The 22,474-nt window shown below is 43.0% G+C and overlaps 1 protein-coding gene across 6 annotated transcripts in view; it reads left to right on the forward strand.

Moving 5' to 3' along the window:
• USP44 (ubiquitin specific peptidase 44) overlaps window positions 1–22,474 on the forward strand; it is an 83,370-nt gene that overhangs the window by 31,650 nt on the left and 29,246 nt on the right. The window contains exon 4 of one of the 6 annotated variants that reach the window (XM_029601587.1): window positions 19,362–19,503. The exons of the other annotated variants lie outside the window; for them this stretch is intronic. Within the exon in view, the coding sequence (XP_029457447.1) occupies window positions 19,362–19,492 (131 nt within the window). The 3' untranslated portion in view covers window positions 19,493–19,503. The remainder of the gene's footprint in view (window positions 1–19,361; window positions 19,504–22,474) is intronic. 6 annotated transcript variants of the gene reach the window in all.

Here is a 22,474-nt window from a genome sequence, read left to right on the forward strand (position 1 = left end):
TTAGGCCTCCCACATCCCCGGAGGGTTGTAGCGAGGGTGAGGCTTCTGTATCCTCGGAGGAATCGGAGGATCTGACTTTCGAACCTTCTCCCCCGGAAGAACTATGGCAATCTCCCCCCAAGGACCTCTCTTTTGCGGGGTTCGTCAAAACCATGGCCGAGTTGGTGCCCTTCCAATTATTGACGGAGCAGGACTCCAGGCACATAATGCTTAAGATCCTGCAGTTCATGGATGCCCTGAAGGAGGTGGTGGCAGTAGCAGTCCATGACATTGTCAAGGAACTGGTATCCATCCTGTGGGAGCATCCCATCTCAATATCACAGGTTAATAGAAAGACGGAAGTGGTGTACCTAGTCCAGCCATCAACTGGATTCGACCGCCGTCAAATCCCCACCAATCGGTGGTGTTAGTCCTGAAAAGGCTAAGCAGGTTCGTACCCATGCTTCGGCTCCGCCAGGGCGCAAACATAAATCCCTAGATGCGTTGGGACGTTGAGTGTTTCAGGGCGCCATGCCCGGAATCTGTGGAAGCAGGCCCTGGAGTTCAGTGAGTGCCTGCCTCAATAATTCTAGGAGGATTTTCAGGCTGTCGTCCAACAGGGCCTGGAATGTGATAAACATGAAGTCCACTCAACTTATGATGTCTTCGAGACAGCCATGAGATCCGCTACAGTGGGCATTGGGGTTCATTGGGTGGCTTGGCTACGAGCCTCCAGCTTGCACCCTGAAGTACAGGACCATCTCGCCGACTTGCCTTGTACGGATAAGAACCTGTTTGGGGACAGGATTAAGGAAGCTATAGCTCAGCTGAAGGATTACCAAGAAATCCTTCAATAATTGTCGGCTAGCACTTCCGACATGCAGCCTACCAGGAAGCCCTCACATCAATGCCCGAGACGGCCTTTCTATCGGCCTTGTAATTTTTTACCTGCCCACACAGAGGTCCAGGGCTCAAAGGCCTGTTCCCACAGCCAGACAGAGGCAGCCTAGGCCACCTAGGGCGCCCATGGCTCCGCCACAGAACCCCACCATAGGATTTTGACTGGCAGTGAGGGAGTATGAGCTATCCTTCTCTGTGGGATCCTGGGTTTCATATCCAACCTTTTGTAGATCGATGGATCTCGTTCACATCAGACCTCTGGGTCCTATCAATCATTGGCCATGGTTACCGGCTGCGTTTCTAGCGACTTCCACCCTGCTCTCCCCTATCTCCCAAGTGGAGAGCGGCAGGGGATGTTCTGATACTTTGGGTAGAGCTCTCTGCTCTCCTTTCCGCTCAAGCAGTCAATCATGTTCCGACCAGCCGACAGGGCAGAAGAGTTCTAGTCCAGGTATTTCCTAATTCCCAAGAAAACGGGTGGCCTCAGGCCTATCCTGGACCTGAGAGCTTTATCCGCTTCTTGGTAAAGGAAAAGTTCAAAATGGTCTCATTGGGCACCCTGATCCCCCTGCTCAGGGCAGGGGACTGGTTCTGCTCCCTTGATCTACAAGACGATTACGCCCATATCCCCATTTTTCAGGCGGATTGGCAGTACCTAAGATTTCTGTTCGATGGGCACCACTATCAGTATTTGAGTTCTGCCCTTTGGCCAGGCATCTGCGCCTCGAGTTTTCACAAAATGTCTGGCATTTGTTGGTGCCCATCTTCGAAGGCAGGGAATTCATGTGTTTCCCTACCTTGACAATTGGTTCATCAAAGGCAACTCCCGTCAAGGGGCTCAGAGTGCCATGCGCCTCACAATCGAAACTTTGGAGACACTGGGATTCTTGATCAACTCTGCAAAGTCCCACCTTCAGCCAGCCATGCAGCTAGACTTCATTGGGGTGTACCTGGACACTGTCTAGGAGAGGGCCTACCTACCTCAGGACAGGGCAGAGATTTTAGCAGCTATTGTACGACATGTCTCCAGCTAACCACATGCCCCTGCCTATCAGTTTCTCAAGCTGCTGGGCCATATGGCAGCAGTGGTGCATGTCACCCCGTTTGCTCGGCTACACATTCACCATTCACAATGGACGCTGAGCTTTCAGTGGTGTCAGGCATTGCAGGGCATGTATGGCCACATCATGGTCACCAAGAGCTTGCAACGGTCCTTCCTGTGGTGGACAATCCCCTCAAACCTAGAGCTGGGTTGCCCCTTTTGGAATGCTCAGCCCCAAGCCACACTCACCACCGATACTTCTCAGGCGGGGTGGGGAGCGCATGTACTGGGTTACCGCACACAGGGACTTTGGTCGGTTCAGGAGGCTCGGCTCCAGATCAACCTCTTGGAGCTACGAGTGGTCCACTATGTTCTGCGGGTATTCCAGGAGCTTCTCCTGAACAAGTTAATTCTGGTTCACACCAATAGTCAAGTGGCCATGTGGTACCTGAACAAGCATGGAGGAACTGGGTCGTTTCCCTTCTATCAGGAGGCAGTCCAGGTCTGGACATGGGCCATCGAGAACGATATCACTGTCCGGGCGGTATACCTTCCAGGAGTGGACAACATCCTGGATGACACATTAGTCTGACATTCAGGCCCCACAAATGGTCCCTCAGTCAGGAGGTAGCAAACAGCATCTTCCGCTGCTGGGGGACCCCAAACATAGACCTGTTTGCCTCTGTGGAAAACAGGAAAGTGCAACGGTCCTCTGGGACCTCCACCTATGGGAGAGGGTATCCCGTGTCCTCCAGGAGTCCAGAAAACTTTCCACCAGGAAGTCCTATAATCTGAAGAGGAAACTATTCTCTTTCTGGTAGGAGGGTCACGGTTTGGATCCCTTCTCTTGCTCCCCTCCTGCACTTCTGGACTACCTGTTGTCCCTCTCTGAGTCTGGTCTGCAGATCACGTCAGTGAGGGTCCTCCTCAGCGCCATAGGGGGCATACCATTTGGGTTCAGATGGTTCCCCAATTTCCTGCCATCCGTTCGTTGGCCGGTTCATGAAGGGTTTGCTTCAACTGAAGCCTCCCACTTGCGCGCCCCCCCCCCCCCCCCCCCCCCCCGGACAGTCTCTTGGGATCTCAATGTGGTCATTTCACAACTCATGAAACCTCCGTTTAAGCCGTTGTGCTCTTGTGATCTCCAGTACCTTTCATGGAAAGTGATCTTTTTGGTTGCGGTCACATCGGCTCGCAGGGTAGGTGAGCTGCAAGCACTGGTGTCATATCCGCCTTATACAAAGTTTTGTCACAACAGGGTGGTCCTATGGACACACCCCAAGTTCCTCTTCAAGGTGGTTACAGAGTTCCATCTCAACCAGTCCATTGTGCTGCTGTCATGTTTCCCATGCCCTCACGCTCACTGTGGTGAATGGGCTCTGCAAGAGGGTGCTTGCATTCAACTTGGAATGGACAGCACCCCACTGTGCCTCTACTCAGCTGTTCGTTTCTTTTAACGAGAACAGATTAGGAGTCGCGGTCTCCGAAGCCGGGATCCAAGATGGCGGCACGCTAAGAGCTGGAGCAGAGTGGCGTCCTGTTTTCTTCCTCGAAAAATCTTCAAACTTTCGAAATGCCACCGAAAAAGGAAGGGGAAAGTCAGGGTATACCCCTCGACACCCCCACCTATATCGGTATTGCAACAGGAGATCACACGCTTCCTTACCTCTTCAACCATAAATTCACCAGGAATTGAGGAGCCCTTGGAATGGGGAACTGAGAGAGCTCTCCGTTCCGGAGGAGACTACCCTGAGTCCAGAACAAAGAGCAGCACCGACACAAGGAACAGGGTTGCTGTTTCAACTCGATGCTTTGAATGTGGGAATCTCTTCCGGGTTACAGGCAGAGTCACCAGCGCTGACCGAGCCCTACAGGCTACACTAACAAATTCGGTCATCCTGGGAAAGATGAGCTCCAACGCGGGAACAACAGGATCCGTTCAGGGAGAAGGTGCAGTTGGGGTAAGTTCAGTGGGTATAAGGCTGCCAACACCCAAGCTTATACCCATTGTTTAAGCCCCTAAAAATCCCAGACCCCCCCTGAAACTGTGACCATGACTGCACTATGGGACTTGATGGTGGGTGTAGCAACTGCGGTAAACCATTTGAGCGAGAAAGTGGAGATATTGGCCTCTCAAAGCTTCCAAACACTGGAGGAGAAGGAGCAAGAAAATTTAAAATTCAAAGCAGCAGTGATTAAAGACAATAAATTTATCTCTAGAAGAGTGGAGACTTTAGAAAATATTTCCAGAAATTTAAACATAAGGATCTTAAATTTTCCTCGGCTTTTGGGTGAAAACCCATATATTACCTTAAAAAGATTTATGATAGAGGTCCTGAGTTTTGAAGAAGGAAATTTACCTGCTATTAACAAATGTTATTTTCTACCTAAAGCAATTTCAACATCAAATAGACTTAATATTCAGGAAAATTTAACTGAACTCCTAGAAGATTCCGCAATAGAAGTATTAGACCCACGTTATTGGTTTCCCTAATATCACTCTTGGATGTTCAGTTAATTATGAAAAGTTATTTCAGAAAGTTTCCTACTGTTTTCCTAAATGAAAATGTAAAAATGTTTCCGGACTTGTCTCCGATCACCTAGGAAAGGCGTAGTGAGTTTTTAGCCTTGCGCCAACAGGCTATTACATTGGGTTATACCTTTAAACTAAAGTTTCCCTGCAAATGTTTGTTAAAGAAGGGTGCTGAAGTCAATATATTCTTCACTCCTGAGCAATTGAAAAGTTTTCTTCTATTAAAAACACCTATTACATCTTCTTCCATAACTATCAGGCCGATACAGTAAGGGTGCGTAAGAAAAAGTGCGGCTTTGCTGCGCGCACAGTTCGGATCACATACCGCTCGATACAGTATTTAAATTAGACGCAAATGCAAGCCGCGTGCATGAAGCGCAATCCATTTTACTGTATAGAGCGCTATACAGCTCCTATACAGTATCTTGGGTGAGCTGGTACCTGTCATTTCAAATGACATTTGAAATGACAGGTACCAGGAAGTGGATCCCAACTTTAAGCAAAAGAAAAGGATCAGAGAAGTATCAACCGGCCATTAACAGCAAGGGTCATGATTTAGCAAGACAATTCCCCTAGGGGGAAAAAAATACAATCAAATCAGACCAAAAGAAAAATGTATTAGGAAGGACCTGTTGTTTCCAAGCATAACCTAAACTCTTGCCTGCCCAACCTAAAAGCCAACGCACCGGGGAAGCCACTCTTCGGATCGTGACTAATCCCATCACTGGAAGGACGAAAGATTTTTTTTAAGCGTCCCAGTTCCTCTCTCCGCTATGTTAATGCATTCTCCTTTCTACTGCAATGCGAACAGTATTCTGAAAAATAACTTTAAAACCCAGGGTGGTGGAGCATTGTTGTGCTTGATAAAATCTGCACTCAACAGGATCAGGCAAACTTTCCCCCAGCCCCCGCTCACCTGCCCTGGCCGCATCCATGGGTGCCAGTCTCCGGAGCAGCCCCAGTCCTCTCTCCCCTCCTCCCGGGGGCAGCCGGCGGCGAGAGCAGCTTCAGCAGCCCGGGGCGGATTGGGCGGGCGCTTCCCACATGAGGCGGCTTCCAGCAGCCTCGCCAGCGATGGTAAATGAGCGCATGCCGTGACCTTGGACGTTCAGCTGGGCGCTCAGGTCACGGCGTGCGTTCATGCACCTTTGCTGCCATGAGCGCACGCCGTGACCTCAGACATCTAGCCGGGCGCTTTTTTGCATTTGAAGATTATTTCTTATTAATGTAACTCTTTAAATTTTGGATCCCACATTTTAGCTAAGGCTATTATATATGTTGTTTAATATTTAAGAAAGAATGGATGTATTTGAATGTTTCTTTTTTTTTTCTCTTTTTTTTTTTTTGAAATGCATATATGTGAATGCCTTTTATTTTTCCATCCTATCTGCTTTTTTTCTGTATTTGCAAAATTGATGGTTTTGTAAAGCAAAAAACTGATAAATAATTAAGAAAAAAAGTTGCGGTCTCCAAGCAGATACTATCCTGCTGGCTAGCGGATTGCATCGCCTTCTGCTACGTGCAGGCGGGTTTAACTTGGTCACATCAAAACTCACTCTGTCCGGGCCTTGTCGGGCTCAGTGACTCACTTGTGTGTGGTTCCCATCCACAAGATCCTGCTGGCAGTCTTTGCCTGGACAAAGACTGCCAGCAGGACAGTCATTTCAGACAGTCCGTCCTCTAGCCATGAAAACCCAACTCTCGCCTCCATGGGCCCTATCTTTGGGTGCAGGTCTGCTCCTCTGGTTACTGCAGCTCCAGTTGTTGTTCACATCGGCACCTGTTTTTTGCTGCTCATGTTCGAAGAGGCCTGCTGTTACTTAATCACCCATGTGTGAGGACTACCATCCTGCTTGTCCTTGGAGAAAACAGAGTTGCCTACCTGTAACAGGGGTTCTCCAAGGACAGCAGGATGTTACTCTTCACAAAACCCGCCTGCCGCCCCGCAGATTTGGGTTTCTCTCAGTTTATTTTATTTTTCCCTGAACTCTACATATTATCAGATTGAAGAGGGGATCCCACGTGGATGCGTGGTTAGCGGCATGCTCAGTGTGCCTATCAAAGTTTCTAGAATTTTGACAAGTTTTCCGTGCCGGGCTCCATCCGATGATGTCACCCATGTGTGATGATTAACATCCTGCTGTCCTTGGATAACACCTGTTACAAGTAAGGAACTCTATCAGCGGTTCCTTCCTGTAGTTATCTTGTACTGAATTCTTACTTACATCAATGAGGTTGATGAGTTTGTTTCTTTCTTTCCATTTTTTTTTTCATTGGTTGCAGTGAGTCAGACCACATGGTGTATTGGCTCACTGACTTTAAAGGTTTTTTTTTTAACTTTTCAGAACTAAAATAATTACCTGCATTTCCTGAGGCTGGGGTTGATTTTCATTGCGGAGATGGAGCTTTTGGTGGACAGACCAGGAGTGTTCACTAAGGGCAGGTCCTGAGAACAAAAATTATTTACCAAGAGACACGCATGCATAATCACATCTGATAAATCAAGATCCTTGTGTAGCAGTGCAGGATCTGATCTGTCAGATTACAGCCATTAGAGGTCTCTTCATTTTGTGTGCTCTATCAGAAAGCAAACATTTAGAAAGATGCTATTGAAAGAGAAAATCTGTAGTCGGGTAGGATATGAGAAGCCTGTGTTGGCAGGCCCTTCACAAATTCTTGATATGTCTCCATCTGATTCTCTTGGCCTATTTTATTACTTGGCTAAGTAAAGTTTGCTAAGACTCTTCAGTGTTTTCAGCCAGCTCATATTGATAGCCCAGACCACAGAAGAGTCTTGTTCTGTGCCCACCTTCCCGTGAGTCTGTGATGATTTCTGAGGCAACATAGATTTACTAGAGGGAGACTGTGCCAGATAAACCTGCTCAATTTCTTTGATTGGGTGACCAGAGAATTAGATTTTAGGTGGGCACTGGATGTGGTTGTCTTGAATATCTGCAAAATGTTTTAAATCCTGTCCCACATAGGGGGCTCATAAATAAACTGAACAGTCTAGGGGTGGAACCTAAGGTGTCGAACTGGATTAGACACTGGTTGAGTGATAGTGTAGTCGTAAATGGATTTCACTCTGAAAAAGGAAAGATGAGTGGAATGTCTCAGGCATTGGTCCTGAGGCCAGTTCTGTTCAATATCTTTGTTTCAAATTATTGCAGAGGGGTTAGGAGGAAAAGTTTTATCTCTTTTGCCGTTGATGCTAAAATCTGCAACAGCATGACCACATCTGATGGCTTGGGACGTCCGTTTTCAGTTTTTATTTAATTTTTCCTGGGAATTTCAGTGTTTATTACAACAAGAACAAAATGGTAGAAATTGGGAAAAAGTCATTATTTACAGGTACATTAATTTGTTCTTGCAACAAACACTGAAATTCCCAGAAAAATAAAATAAAAACTGAATATGAAGGCCCCTACTGATGGCATTGGTGACATGAGAAGCAATCTAAGAAAGCTCAAGGAGTGATTGACTGTTTCAAAACTATTTTTCAATACTAAAAAGTGGAGTTATGTATTTGGATGTAGAAATCCAAGAGTTCAGTACACATATCAAGAGTGAGGGTGGGATAAGTTACTAATATCAAAAGAATAGAAAAGAGATCTTAGGATGATTATATCAGATTATTTTGGCAGGCAGAGTTAGAGTGCATTAGAAAAAGGTATAACTAATAGAAAAAACAAAGTGATTATCCAGTTGCATAGATCACTGGTGAGAGCTTTATGTGGAGAATTATGTCCAGTTCTGGAGGACATGCTTCCAGAAGGATATAGACCGAGTAAAGGTGATCTGAAGAAGGACTACCAAAATGGTCTGCACCAGAAGGCCCTGTAAGATGAAACTTAAGCATCTAAATAGTATACTCTAGGGAGGTGGGACACAGGAGACATGATCGAGATGATTAAATACCTGAAAACTATTAACTGTGCACAAAAAGCAAATGTTTTTCAATAGAAAGGAATTTCTAGAACAAGCCTCATGATTTTAGGCTTCAAGGAGATAAACTCAGGAGGAAAAACAGGAAAGGATAATGGTTCGTGGAAGCTATAATGGTAACAGACTTCAAGAAGGCATGGGATAAACATGAAGAGTTAATGGAAGAATTAGTAGCTGGGTCTGACTAGCAGGCTGCTAGTATATCAGAAGTGGAAATGCTGATGCTCATATAGCAGGCTACTTGCTCCTTGTGATGACCAGATAGGGGCAGCAGATTAGTGGCGGCAGGAAGCTATCTGGTAAGACCATGGTGACTAGAAGGCTGAATCTTAAGGTAACAGCTGCTCTGGTGTTAACTATTTGGATTATTGTGGGACCTTGTGATTGGAAATGGGAGGGAAAATGGTGCTGAGTGGAAACTAAAAGAAGGATCTTGCATTCTCTTATACCCAGGAGAGTGACATATAACTGAGGAAGACAAAAATTGTCTTGCATAAGGAGTGATAATCCTACATAGCTGGCAGCAGGGTATGTCTTTAACAGTGTAGGCAGGAATAACTAGGCAGAGTGGATGAAACAGTTGGTCGTTTCCTGCCATCATCTACTGTTACAAGCACATATTTGTCTAGGCTCCTTCCATGAAAACATTTACATTTCAGACTGTTACGCAGAACCATCACACTCTGAAAAGCTAGGACTGGTTGATTCAACTGCCAATTCCTTATTATACAAAATGCTAATACTTTCAATTTAAAATCTGATGAAAACAGATTTTGTCAACAAGCAGGGCTGAATTAGCTGTGTGTGAATGACATCATCCAACAGCGCCAAATGGACTCTTCTCTCTAGCTCAGTAGTGCTTTTTCCCTGCTGGGTTCCTGCATGAGCACTGCCTCATGAGCTTCTTCAGTCTCTTGCTTGCTCTTACTTTCTTACACTTTAGTGCTTTTTTACAATTCTTCTATCACCTTTTTTCATTGTTTCGCTGCCCCTCCAACTTCCATAACAGCACTTTCCAGTGCTATTAAAAAGAAAAGAGAAATTTTGAGGATGCCAGGAAAGGGAAATACCCTAAGTTGCTTTCAGGCCTGCGACTGCAGCCAAATTGTGTGTCTCTGGGCATGCTGTCCATTACCTGTGCCTCAGCCCCAACCGTGAACCTGCAGTTGCCATCACTGTGACAGGATGTCTCAAAGAGCACAGAAAAACCATGGGTAAAAGATGGCCAAACTTCACCATACCCTTGCACACAGACATCACCCTTTCTTCTGCTTATTAAACTTCAGTAAGGAATGGCCCCTCTGGATCTTCTGAGACATCAGGGTCAAGCAAATTGAAGAATAGCCACTGACATTAGCAATGGTAACGTGGAATAGACTTAGTTTTTGGGTACTTGCCAGGTTCTTAATGCCTGGATTGGCCACTGTTGGAAACAGGATGCTGGGCTTGATGGATCCTTGGTCTGACCCAGTATGGCATTTTCTTATGTTCTTAAGAAGCAAGGGGCACTGGAGCACTGTGGCTCCGTTACACATTCCCAAACTTCATCCCCCATGGGTACCTATGAGGTCTCCCATAAGAAGGAACGCTCTGCCTTGGAAAAAATCCACCTCTAAGCAAGCAAGTCACAGAGAGCATTCAGCACTGTTGGTGCTTTTGGTGCTATTAGCACACAAGACAAGACACAGCACCATCAAAGCTTCCAGTACCACCCAAGCTCCTGGTGATGACACAGATTCATCTTACACGTTCTGCTTCATCTTTCCACTCTCTGGATGGATTCTGTGATCTAGGGTCTACACAGGAAAGTTTCACTGAAGTTCTTCCTTCTTCCTGGCTAGGAAGATCTCACTGTTGTCTTCCCACCTATTTTATCTGGATCTCTGGCCTGCTAGATCTCCAGAGGACTCTCTTCAGCCTCCTGATATCAGACTGACTATGCCAGATATAACATGCTCTGTCCTGCCCTTCACCTCTATTAGGTTACCAGCAAGCCAATCCTCCTGCAGTCCCATGGAAGTGTCTTAGGAAAAAGAATCACTTTTTGATTTCTTTAGAGGATGTTTCCTCTTCAATGCCAGCCCAAATAACTCAGCATTCCGTGGACCAGATTTCTGATCTGGTAAAGAATTCTTCCCTTAGCTGGTGGATTGCTCTAGAGAAGGCATATTATATCCAGTCATATCCTAGTTATTGGCTCTCCAAACTGAGTCCCTCTCGTGGAGGACCTTTGGACCAGACCTGTGAAAGTGCTCTCGTAGCCTACCCTTCTAAAGTGGGAAACAAACTGATCTCCATTCAGCCACTGGTATCCAGGTTCCTGAAAGGTTTTCTTCATACCAAATCCGCTGTTTGAGGATGTCAGTGTTATCCTGTCACTACTCACGAAGTCTCCCTTCAAGCTTCTGGGAGTTGTCCTCATTGAAATTCCTGAAATGGAAAATAGTGTTCTGGTGGCCATCGCTTCAGCCAGAGGGTCAGCAAACTTCAGGTATTGGTATCTTACTCTCTCCACGCCTTCAGTTTTTCTCTAACAGAGTGGTGCTTGTACCCATCCTAAGTTCCTATCTTGTGTGGTTTCTGCTCTTCACATCAATCAGTCCATCATTTTGCCAATGTTCTTCTCAAGGCCTCACCACCCATAGGGGAGAAAAGGCTTTTCATATGTTGGTCTACAAAAGGCAACACAGCAGCATCATTAAGCCTCACAACTGTTTGTATCCTTTGATCCCAACAGGCTGGCAATTGCAATCATCATAAATATATAGAACTGGTATACTATGTGATAGATATTATGACAATGAAAGAAACAATCACATATAAAGAGTTTTATGATGTTTTAAACCATCATATGTCTGAGCATACCATACATATACGCTAATTAAGCGTTTACATGTTCAAAACACTAGAAAAACTTAAGTGTTTAGCTCAGGTTATTTTATAATCACCGGGTTTTTATAACGTCATTACTCGTGCCACAGCGTAATCTATATTACCACTTTTTCATACTTTACTTTTTTTTGTTATGTTTTGGGTTTTTTTTAAACTTTACTTATCTGCTTTACTTTTTCAAAATTAAGCAAGAAAAAGGTTTTTTTTGTACTTAGCCTTTCAAGAAAATGTCCATCGGCAAATCCATGGCTCACGCTGTTCTTCTTTCAATGAATCTTTCTACAAACAGTCCAGCCGGTTAAAGCTGCCCGACTTAGACAGAAGCCGTTTTTAAACCGCTTATGAAACAACGCCCGACACCACTGGTGTTTCGCGACCTTCATTAGGGGCTGTGAAGCTTATTTGCATCTGGATCCTGTAATGCCACATTGAAAAGGTTCTTGGCTATCCTAGTTCCAGACGCAAATAAGCTTCACAGCCCCTGATGAAGTTCGCGAAACACCAGTGGTATCGGGCGTTGTTTCATAAGCTTTGTTTAAAAATGGCTTCTGTCTAAGTCGGGCAGCTTTAACCGGCTGGACTGTTTGTAGAAACATTCATTGAAAGAAGATCAGCGTGAGCCATGGATTTGCCGATGGACATTTTCTTGAAAGGCTAAGTAAAAAAAAAAACCTTTTTCTTGCTTAATTTTGTAAAAGTAAAGCAGATAAGTAAAGTTTAAACAAAACATAACAAAAAAAAGTAAAGTATGAAAAAGTGGTAATATAGATTATGCTGTGGCACAAGTAATGACCTAATAAAAATCCGGTGATTATAAAATAACCTGAGCTAAACACTTAAGTTTTTCTAGTGTTTTGAACATTTAAACGCTTAATTAGCGTATATGTATGGTATGCTCAGACATATGAGGGTTTAAAACATCATAAAACTCTTTAATTGCAGTCATCAAGCATAGCATTTCCAACTGGCTAGCAGACTGTATAGTGCACTGACAAGTTCTAGCTGGTCTCCAATTACAGACTCCATTAGGGTTCATCATGAGAGCCATGGCTACTTTAGATGGAAGTTTCTATCAAGGACATATGCAAGGCTGCAACTTGGTCGTCTGTGCACCTTCATGGATCACTACTATCTGGACAGCCTCTCCAGAGTTAATAGCAGCTTTGGACAGGAAATCTTGCATATCTACTGTTCTTTGAGTAATCCACTCTTGACAGTAGATACTCTGCCTCCTCAACCCTCAGCTTGGACCTCCTTACACATCGTGGCTAGTTCAGCTCTGCTTGTTGATGGAGAAAAGTATATTTACAGTAAGCAATTAGTGTTGTCTGAAGTGAGCAGGATGAATTAGCCATGTTTTTATACCTACCCACTTTCCTGGAGAGTCAACTACCTACTTGGTCAAGCTACGAACAAACTGAAGAGCTTCACGAGGCAGTGCTCACTCGGGAGCCCCTCACACAGGCTCAGTAAGGTCAAAGCTCTACTGAGTTAGAGAAATCTGTTAGGTGCTGTCAGATGTCACCCACACGTCATGGCTAATTCATCTTGTCTACAGAGAGAATGTTATACGGTAATCAAACATGCCTTTCTTCAGCAGACCAGTTACTGAATAGTCATCAAAAAGGATGTAGAATGCTTCGTGTACATCTTAGAAATGATCCAGAAGGAATAGATTCATTGCAAAGGTACCAATCCTAAAGCCCTTTCAAAGATAATCACCTTACAAAGTTAATTTGTATACAAATGGATTATCTTGGATAGTAGACCTCTCCATCACAGAATTGACCAAATGTAATCATTTCTGCGTCTTCCAGCTTAAAAGAAACCATTGGCCATAAAATGGATGCTTGCTTAAAAAAAAAAAAAGTTGAGATGAATAGATAATGCAGTTTTCTGCGTCATTCAAAGTAATGATACACAGGATTCTGAATTTTAAACAAGTCTAAAAGAGTTCCTTTTGATAAGTGTTTTCTCTCATCATTGATTGATATGTCTGCAAGATACAGTATATTGCTGCCTCTGCATATTACTTTTTTTCTCTGTCTGTAAAGGTTCTGGCTTCTGATGTGGTAGCCAGGAGAGCTGTTTGGATTAGACATGGTCTGCAAATTATTTCTCTAAATCTTACCTTATAAACTTACTATATTCAAAAGATATTATTATTTGGCCATTCTGTGTACAAATGTTAGAAAAAGACTTAGCTGAGGGGAAGAAAGTCTCCCACAGGGCAAGCCTAAACAAAGAAATTAACTTAAGATTTCTAAAGGAGACTACGTTTTTATCTTTCAGGTAATTATTCTTATTCTCCAGACAGTAACAGTGATAGTGTCTCAATCCCAAATGCTTGTTTCTGAAGCAAGCTAAATTGAATATCTTTGATTCCTGGCTGCTAAATATTGTCACAAAGAGTTATCTGAAGGACTCAATTTTTATTGTGGACCCCAAAAATCTCAAACTTTTTTCTCTTTCCTTCCTTCCCCCAGTGTCTGAAACTGGCAAAGAGGCCCAATTTCCCCAGTTAGCAGGAGGAAAGCAGAGCTTCATACCTGCGTCTGCCATGTCTGCTGGCTGGCTTTACTGTTTTGCTCTGCATGGAGCTCCGTAGTCTCATGGTACTTGCCAACACCATGGTTCAAATAATATGACTAAAGCCAGCTGGTAGAGGAGGCTGCTGCTTTCTTGCTAATAGATTGAGGAGAGGAGTGATTTGGGGGGATAGGCCTGAAGAGCCATATCAAGCAATAATGTGTTACTCCAAGAGACTTACTTGGACTTTTTCATTATCAAAAGAACTGTTTTGTTGTCCTTCACTGGATTTATAAAGATCGAATGTTATAAAGAGAGACTTTCAGATGGAATCTGTCAAATTTCTAATTCAAGCTATTGAGCGAGGCAAATTCCTTTGTGCAGTAGAGCTTCAAGAAGCATATCTTCATACCCCAAAGCAAAATGTCATTGAAAGTATCTAAGTTTTTGGTAATTTGGGGCAACATTTTCAGTATACATAAGGGCCTTTTAGTATCTCATAAATTTTAACTGTCTCTTTAAAAGATCTGATAAGACTAATTGCACAACTGGGTCGAACCAAAGATTTTTGGATTCCAATACTTAGGGGTAGATTTTAAAAGAAGCGCGATCAGCCTACTTTTGCTTGTGCATCAGACTCAAGCAAAAGTACGCTGGATTTTAGTAGATACGCGCGGAGCCGCGCGTATCCACTAAAATCCTGGATCGGCGCGCGCAAGGCTATCGATTTTGTATAGCCTGCGCGCGCCGAGCCGCGCTGCCTCCCCCCGTTCCCTCCAAGGCCGCTCCGAAATCGGAGCGGCCTCGGAGGGAACTTTCCTTTGCCCTCCCCTCACCTTACCCTCCCTTCCCCTACCTAACCCCCCCACCCGGCCCTGTCTACACCCCCCCCTTACCTTTGTCGGGGGATTTACGCCTCCCGGAGGGAGACGTAAATCCCCGCGCGCCAGCGGGCCTGCTGCGCGCCGGGCCGCAACCTGGGGGCGGGTACGGAGGGCGCGGCCACGCCCCCGGACCGCCCCGGGCCGTAGCCACGCCCCCGTACCCGCCCCAAAACGCTGCCGACACGCCCCCAAAACGCCGCGACGACCGGGCCCGCCCCCCGACACGCCCCCTCCGAAAACCCCGGGACGTACGCGAGTCCCGGGGTCTGCGCGCGCCGGTAGGCCTATGTAAAATAGGCTTACCGGCGCGCAGGGCCCTGCTCGCGTAAATCCGCCCGGTTTTGGGCGGATTTACGCGAGCAGGGCTCTGAAAATCCGCCCCTTAGAACGTTCTTGTTAGAGCATTTTCCTGCCAGGAATCTATGGTGACCAGGTAGTCAATACTTTTCACTTGAATGACTCAAAAATTTTGGGGAAAAAAAGTCTGACTGCTCTGCAAGATCTGACATATTTTAAATGCAAGACTCTTCATAAGCATGAGGCTTGTAATCTTGCCATAGGACAAGAATATCTTTAATGCATCACAGTCTTCTTTTGACTTAGGAAGAATGGCTTTCCCAAAGGCAACTTATGCACTTGTTAGGTTTCTTGGCAGAGTTGATCCTATAGAGATATGAGGCACGGGGCAAATCAACCAGAGCATGACCAGTCCTCCATTTTGAAGAATAGGTGATGGGCTCCCCCTCTGAATCTGAAGAGCTGGAAGGGGGTGTTTACTTTCAAGGCTGGAGTTTTAGGTATTTATTTAACATGATTTACATTACACCAATCCTCAAATCTTGATGGATAACAGTACATACATAATCCATGAATAAATGGAGAATAAAAAAGCGTGTTAAACACAGTAACAGTAAAAATTACTTTAACACTAAACCCAGTCTCAGATATGAGACAAAATAAAACTCAAATGCAAAAAATAAAAGTAAAAAGTAAAAAATTTAAATAGAAATACAAACCTACCAAGCCTGTGGAAATAGTGATGGCCATCTTGCCAATCTCCAGAAAAAAATTTAAGGAGAAAATGCCATTGAAAAAAATACATTTTAAGAATTTTTCCTGAAACGCAGAAGATCCTTCTCTGCTCTAATTTCTTTGGGTAGATTATTCCATAGGATCAGGCCAGCATTTTTAAACATCCGGTTTCTTGATTCAGTTAACCCTGCCTCTTTTAATGGAAGAATTTCTGAAAGGCATTGGATTGAAGAATGAAGTAGCTGTCTTAGTTGGTAAGTGTGAACTGCAGATACAATGCAGGGCGGGACCAAATTGTGTTGGGCTTTAAAAATTAAGGTTAAAGCTTTACATTTTATCTGCCATTTAACTGGTAGCCAGTGTAATGCAGCTAGAACGGGAGTAATATACTCCCATGAAGCTGAACCGTAAACCAGATGGGCAGCTGATTTTGGTCTTGTAAAGATTTTGAATATGAATTGGGAAGACCCAAGAAGAGAACATTGCAGTAATCAAGAGTGGACAAGATCAGCGATCAACTATATGAAAGTCAGATTAACTTAGGAGTGACTTTAATGAACACATGAGGCTTAATTTAAGAACATAAGAAATTGCTTCTGAGTCAGACCAAGGGTCCATCAAGCCCAGTATCCTGTTTCCAACAGTGGCCAAGCCAGGCTACAAGTACCTGGCAAGTACCCAAACGTTAAGTAGATCCCATGCTACTGATGCCAGTAATAGCAGAACTAATGAGCTAAAACATGGGCATAGAAATACTGAGGGTTCTATTTAGACTCAAATGTCTAACCTGGTTCTTGTCAGGTACAGAAACTTCAACGAAAAAACTTAAAGGAGCGATGTCTACTTTAGATCGAGATAAAAGCATGACTTCCATTTTCTTAATATTCAACAGCAGCTTGTTCTCATGTAACCAATCCTTAATCCACGCTAGACACCCAGATAACTTCTCCAAAGCTGCATGTATAGAAGGCGAAATTAGAAAGAAGCGTATGACATCCGAATAACATTTTGAGGAGAAATTTGGACTAGAAAGAAGTGAGCAGAAAGGAGTTAAGTAGATATTGAAAAGGATTGGTGACAGAGCCTTGAGGAACCCCTGTGAGAAGAGAGCAAGTCAGAGGAGGCAGTACCAATCTTCACACTATAAGACTGATTTACCAAGAAAGAAGAAAACCAGGAGTAAACAGTGGCACTTATTCCCAAAGTCCTCAGATGGTCCTACAAGATCTTATGATTTAACGTGTCAAAAGCTCAGGATAGATCCAGGAATACTAAGATATTTGGTACCAGAATCAAATCCCTGGCAGATGCTATCAAAGGTGGACAGTAGTAATAATTCGGTACTACAAATTGTCGAAAACCAAATTGGTAACTGAGTAAAATTTCTGAAAGATATTGTTATAGTTGCATGAATACTACTTTTTCAATTACCTTTGCCACTAATGGCAATGTAGAAACTGGACGCTAGTTTGAAAGGTTGGAGGGGTCAGTATTAGCTTTTTTTTAATAGAAATTGAGTTGCAAATTGACCCTTAGATAGAGATACATTGGTGAGCCTAGTAATAAAAGGGCTAACCACAGTATGCAAGATTTTAATTAAAGCAGAGGAGCAGGAATTAAACATAGAGTAGTCATCCTTTTGTTTGAGTATAGAGACAACTTCAGAGTTAGTGGCAGGGGTAAACTTACACCAAGTAGACAAGGTTACGTGTAGACCTACAAGACTGCTCCAAGCATGATCATCAAAGAATTCCACAGTCTTAGCTGTTTTCTGAGTGAAGAATGTTGCAAACTTCTCACAAGGTGCATATGATGGTGAAATAGTTTTAAGATGGAGCTGTAGATAATATACACGCAATGTGGAAAAGTTCCCATGGCCGAGAAACTGTGGCTGAAATGCGGACTGAGTACCAGCTGCACTTAGCCTGATCTATAGTTTCTCTTAATTTACTAATTTTGCACGGTAATCAAAAAGATTAGTCTGATTTATTCTTACGTCATCTGTGTTCGGTAATGGAAACTTCGTTTTAATGTCCTCAGAGCAGAAGAATCCCATAGGGCTGGTCTTTGGCTCTGCAATACCCTAGTTTTTATGGGTGGTAAAATGGAGAGAAGACTGCCAAAGTATAGTTAAGCTATCAAGATCGTGGCCTTGAGAGAGGGCTGGTAGCCATTGTAAATGTAGTTGCTCAGCATTAATCAGTAACCACCTAGAGATCGTGCAGGGATTAATTGATTCACAGAGTGTAAGATCCAGATGTGACTGCAAACATTGGATCAAAGCATGATCCAACCAAGGTATTTCAGTGCAGGACTAGCAACAGAAACCCAGGCAGTTATTAAGGGCAAAAACAAAGTTCAAGATGTGGCCCAATCTGTGCATTGGTGAATGGACTAGTTGGAACCATCCCAACACCTGCATGGCTACTAACAGATCTTTACATACATTTGGGAGAGGAACACAGTCAACCCAGAAGTTAGTCTCCTAAGACTATTGTGGGTTTTTTTCCTACCCACTTTGATGGCTAACAGACCATTCTTCAAAGTAGACAAGTTTGCGTTAAGATACCAGACACAAACTTCAGTTAAAAACTGAGGTTAAATAAAGTAATTCTGTTTGCATCGTAGATAATTGAAGGGTGGCCTTAACGATCACCCGAAAGCCGCCGTCCAGTTTTGACACTCGAGACTTAGAAAATACAGCATAATTAGGAAGAGACAGCTCATTCAATAGAGCAGCATCTGACTAAAGTAACCATGATTCAGTCAGACACAAAATATCCAGAGACTTCTCTATTAATAGATCAGCCAGCACAGGCATCTTCTTCCGAATAGTCTGACCATTTGCCAGGAGCAGAGAGAGAATAGGTGCATTCAGGCCCAAATTCATGGAAGATTGCCCACAATCAGTCTGCACATTTGCTGAAACCCTAGCAGTTGTATAAGTAAAAACATTGTGACAAGTGTATAACTGGCCATATTATTCTCAACTTGTTATAACAAGAATTGGATTCTCCGTAGTAGATAAATTCCCAATACTATAATAATAGAAGTCACTGTTAAACAGCATAACACAAGGCAATGACAACTTCAAATGTTTAAATGACAATGCTGAATAGCAGACATCACTAAACTAAAAAGACAGAGATAAATATTATTAAAAAAACAAAACAAAAACTAATTGAATTACTGCCCCTAAGGAAACTAGTGGCACTCCAGGTACTCATGAACTCGCTCACTTTATGAAGTGAAGAGTGTGGGGAGACAGAGGGACGGGAAGACTATTTACAACTCTTCACTACATGGGCCCCTAAACTCCTGGCAAGCTGGCACTCTAGCTCGAACCTCCACCTCTAGCTCAGAGGAAAGGAAGTGATATTGGCGTGAAGATGATGTGCTGTGGTGAAGTTTGAGTGCGGGGCCTGGGACAGTTGTTTCAGTTGGGATCCCTTGCCCAGGATTGGCCCAGATTCTTGGTTTCTATAACACACAGTCCTATAGGTACAATTTCACCATTTCTGAATTGGCTCATTAAAAGTGGCCATTATCTAAAAGGGATAGGTCTTTTCTTTTACAAATACCTTCAGGAAATTGAACACTGGTTCTCTCGATTCCCCAAATCCAGAACAAGACACACCTCTGATCACACTGTCTTGGAAGTGTATCATCATCGATGCAAATAGAGAATGTGGGCAACTCGAGCAGATTATACCACTTAAGAACATTGGTCAGTTCTGGAAAAGAGACTCCATATGAATATATATTAGGTGAGAGCCATATTTAATGCACTTTTATACTTCAAGGGTTTGGTAATCAACCCATCAGGGTGAGGTCATACAATATTGTTACAATATCATATCTTAACGAAAAAAGGAGGTACAGAGCTAATCAATGGTGAGTGAAAGCAATAATTTTTGCATGGGCAGAAACACTTATCGATTAACAGCAGTTCACATTGCAGGCAAATACAATATTCAAGCAGATTGGCCTAGTCATTTCAGTCTATATTCAGGGGAATGGGAACTCTAGACAGAAATATTCAATCTAATATGTCAACACCAGGGAACATCTACACCTGAGCTCATTGCAACATTTCTGAACAAAAAGCAAATAGTTCATAGACTTGAAGAATGTCAGGCCATAGTTGCAGATATATTGGCTTAGACAAGCTTTTTCCTTCTGGTTTCATTATTTCAAATACAAAGGATTATACCACAGTCATATTCTAATTTTCCTTGTACTTTTATTGGTTAACAAGATCATATTTTCCAGATTTACTAGAGATGTCCATTGCCAAAACATCTGGTCTTCCAAAAGTAAGACCGCCTATCTCATAGACCAATCTTTCACCCAAATACAAACATTTAGAATTGACGGTGTGGGAACAGAAATGCTGACGAGCATGGTTTACTTGCAGGCCGATTCAGAAAAATGTGCGGGAGAGCCGGCGAGCGCCCAGGCCACTCTCCTGGCCGCGTGATTCAGGAGGGTGGCCTATACAAATTGGGGACAGAAGCGGCGGCTGTCAGCGGATTTGACAGCTGACGCTCAATTTTTCCGGTGTCTGTTCTCAAACCCGCTGACAACTACGGGTTCGGAAAACAAATGCCGACATAATTGAGCGTCCGTCTTCCGGGTCACAGGCAGAATTTTAATTTTTTTTTTACTTTTGGGACCTCTGACTTAATATCGCCATGATATTAAGTCGGAGGGTGTACAGAAAAGCATTTTTTTCTGCTTTTCTGTACGCTTTCCTGGTGCTGGCAGAAATTAGCACCAGCCTTTGGGCAGGCGTTAATTTCTGAAAGTAAAAGTGCAGCTTGGCTGCACATTTTACTTTCTATATCGCACGGGAATAACTAATAGGGCCATCAACATGCATTTGCATGTTGCGGGGGCTATTAGTTTTCGGGGGGTTGGCCGCACGTTTTTGACGTGCTGTTACCCCTTACTGTATAAGGGGTAAAGCTAGCGCGTCAAACGCGTGTCCAAACCCGGGCTAACAGTGTCCAAACCCGGGCTAACGCGTGTCCAAACCCGGGCTAACAGTGTGCTCCACCGGAGCGCACTGTACTGTATCCGCCTGTACTGTATCCACCTGTTGATTAGTTCGCTAGCAAGGAAAGAACCAGCAAAGTGTTGCAAATTTTTTCCATATGGAATAGTAAGTTTGAGGTTTTAATAAAATTATTTCAAGTCCATCTATGAAATCTTTTCTAGACTTTGTATAGGGGCCTTGTTTTGGATTTCAGATACAGCTCTTTTAAAATTCCTTTAGCTGCATCTGCAATCTCCATAGTAAGAGAAGAGAGGGAAATGTTTATTTTTTTAAGGGCTGTAAAGTCTAAAGGATTTTTTTTCTTGTTGAGATTTAAATAGTGTTACCTTAATCCTCCTCTCAAACTATTGCTAAATACATTTTATATTTTTACTTTAAACGTTAACTCTTTGTTCAGTGCTGTATATTAGTGAATTACAAGCTTAAATTCAATATCTCCATGCACTCAATTTTTTTAGGACAAAGTAGTTCTTAGAATTGTCCCACACTTTATTTAAAAAAATTAATTATTTCCATATTAAACCAGAGATTACATTACTATCATTGTGTCCTAAAATGCAGAATGCACAATTTTTGGATATTGAGTGCAAAATTTAATTGACACTGAACAAGAGTGTTCAGAAAATTAGAACAAGTGTTCATGTTTTTTGGAGGACACACGAGAAGTTTATCAGAGAGCCTGATGTATTAAAGGGTTTTTCCCATTTTGTCTCCGTGGGCAAAATGTTAATGTATTGAAAGATTTGTATGTGACTACTTATTGGTTTTTGCAATGTATTGCTGCTTGTTGTGAGCCACAGTGAACAGCCAATGTTTGGAAGAAGCAGATTATAAGCCCATTTAAATAAATAAAAGTAAATGTGTACCTGGGAGAGACAATTGACTTGTGTGAAAGTTAACAGTATTAAAATCAAGTGAAAATGTTTATTCTTTCACATCATACCATTAAGAGGTTGGATTCACTGCAGCCTGGAGACATCTTCTGCCAAGTTTTGTAGATACCGAAGACCATGAGTGCTTTAAAAATATGTGCATGGTATTCCAAGCTGCAACTTTGCTAGTTTTTTCCACAGAAGCAAAGAAGCTTTTCCAGCATACCATGTAGCTAGCAATTATTCTTGCAGAGTGAGCTTCTACAAAGTAAGTAGGGACCTTGTTGTTTTCAGTTTTTATTTCCTCTTTCCTGAAAATTTATCAGCATTTACTATAACAAAAAAAAGAAAAATCAGTGGAAAAAATGACACACTACCCACCAATATTTCTACCGATTTTGTTCATTATAACCAAAACTGATAAAATAAAAACTGAAAATTAAAAGTTCTCTAAAAATAAGGTAGGAGGTTTGTTCAATATTTATATGCTTCTGTAATACTGCCCTGTCTTCTACGTGGAAATGGATCTCTCTGTGTGTCAGATGTATTACACAAATAAGTGATATGATCATTCCCCAGTTCCATAAGCCTGAGTAAATAACTTTGCATTTGCTCTTTTCCTAAAATCTAACTTCTGATTTTTCTTTTAACTCTGTGAATTCTAACAATCAAAAATGCCTTTCTTGTATCGTCCAACTTATTGTCCTTGCCATTAAAATAAGTAGTAATTATAATAGCTCAAACAAAACTACATGGGGTGAGAACTCAAAATGATTTAGAGATCTTTAATTTATATTTCTTTTGAGT

This window comes from Rhinatrema bivittatum, chromosome 4, assembly GCF_901001135.1.
Source record: "Rhinatrema bivittatum chromosome 4, aRhiBiv1.1, whole genome shotgun sequence".
In the NCBI taxonomy this organism is placed as follows: domain Eukaryota; kingdom Metazoa; phylum Chordata; class Amphibia; order Gymnophiona; family Rhinatrematidae; genus Rhinatrema; species Rhinatrema bivittatum.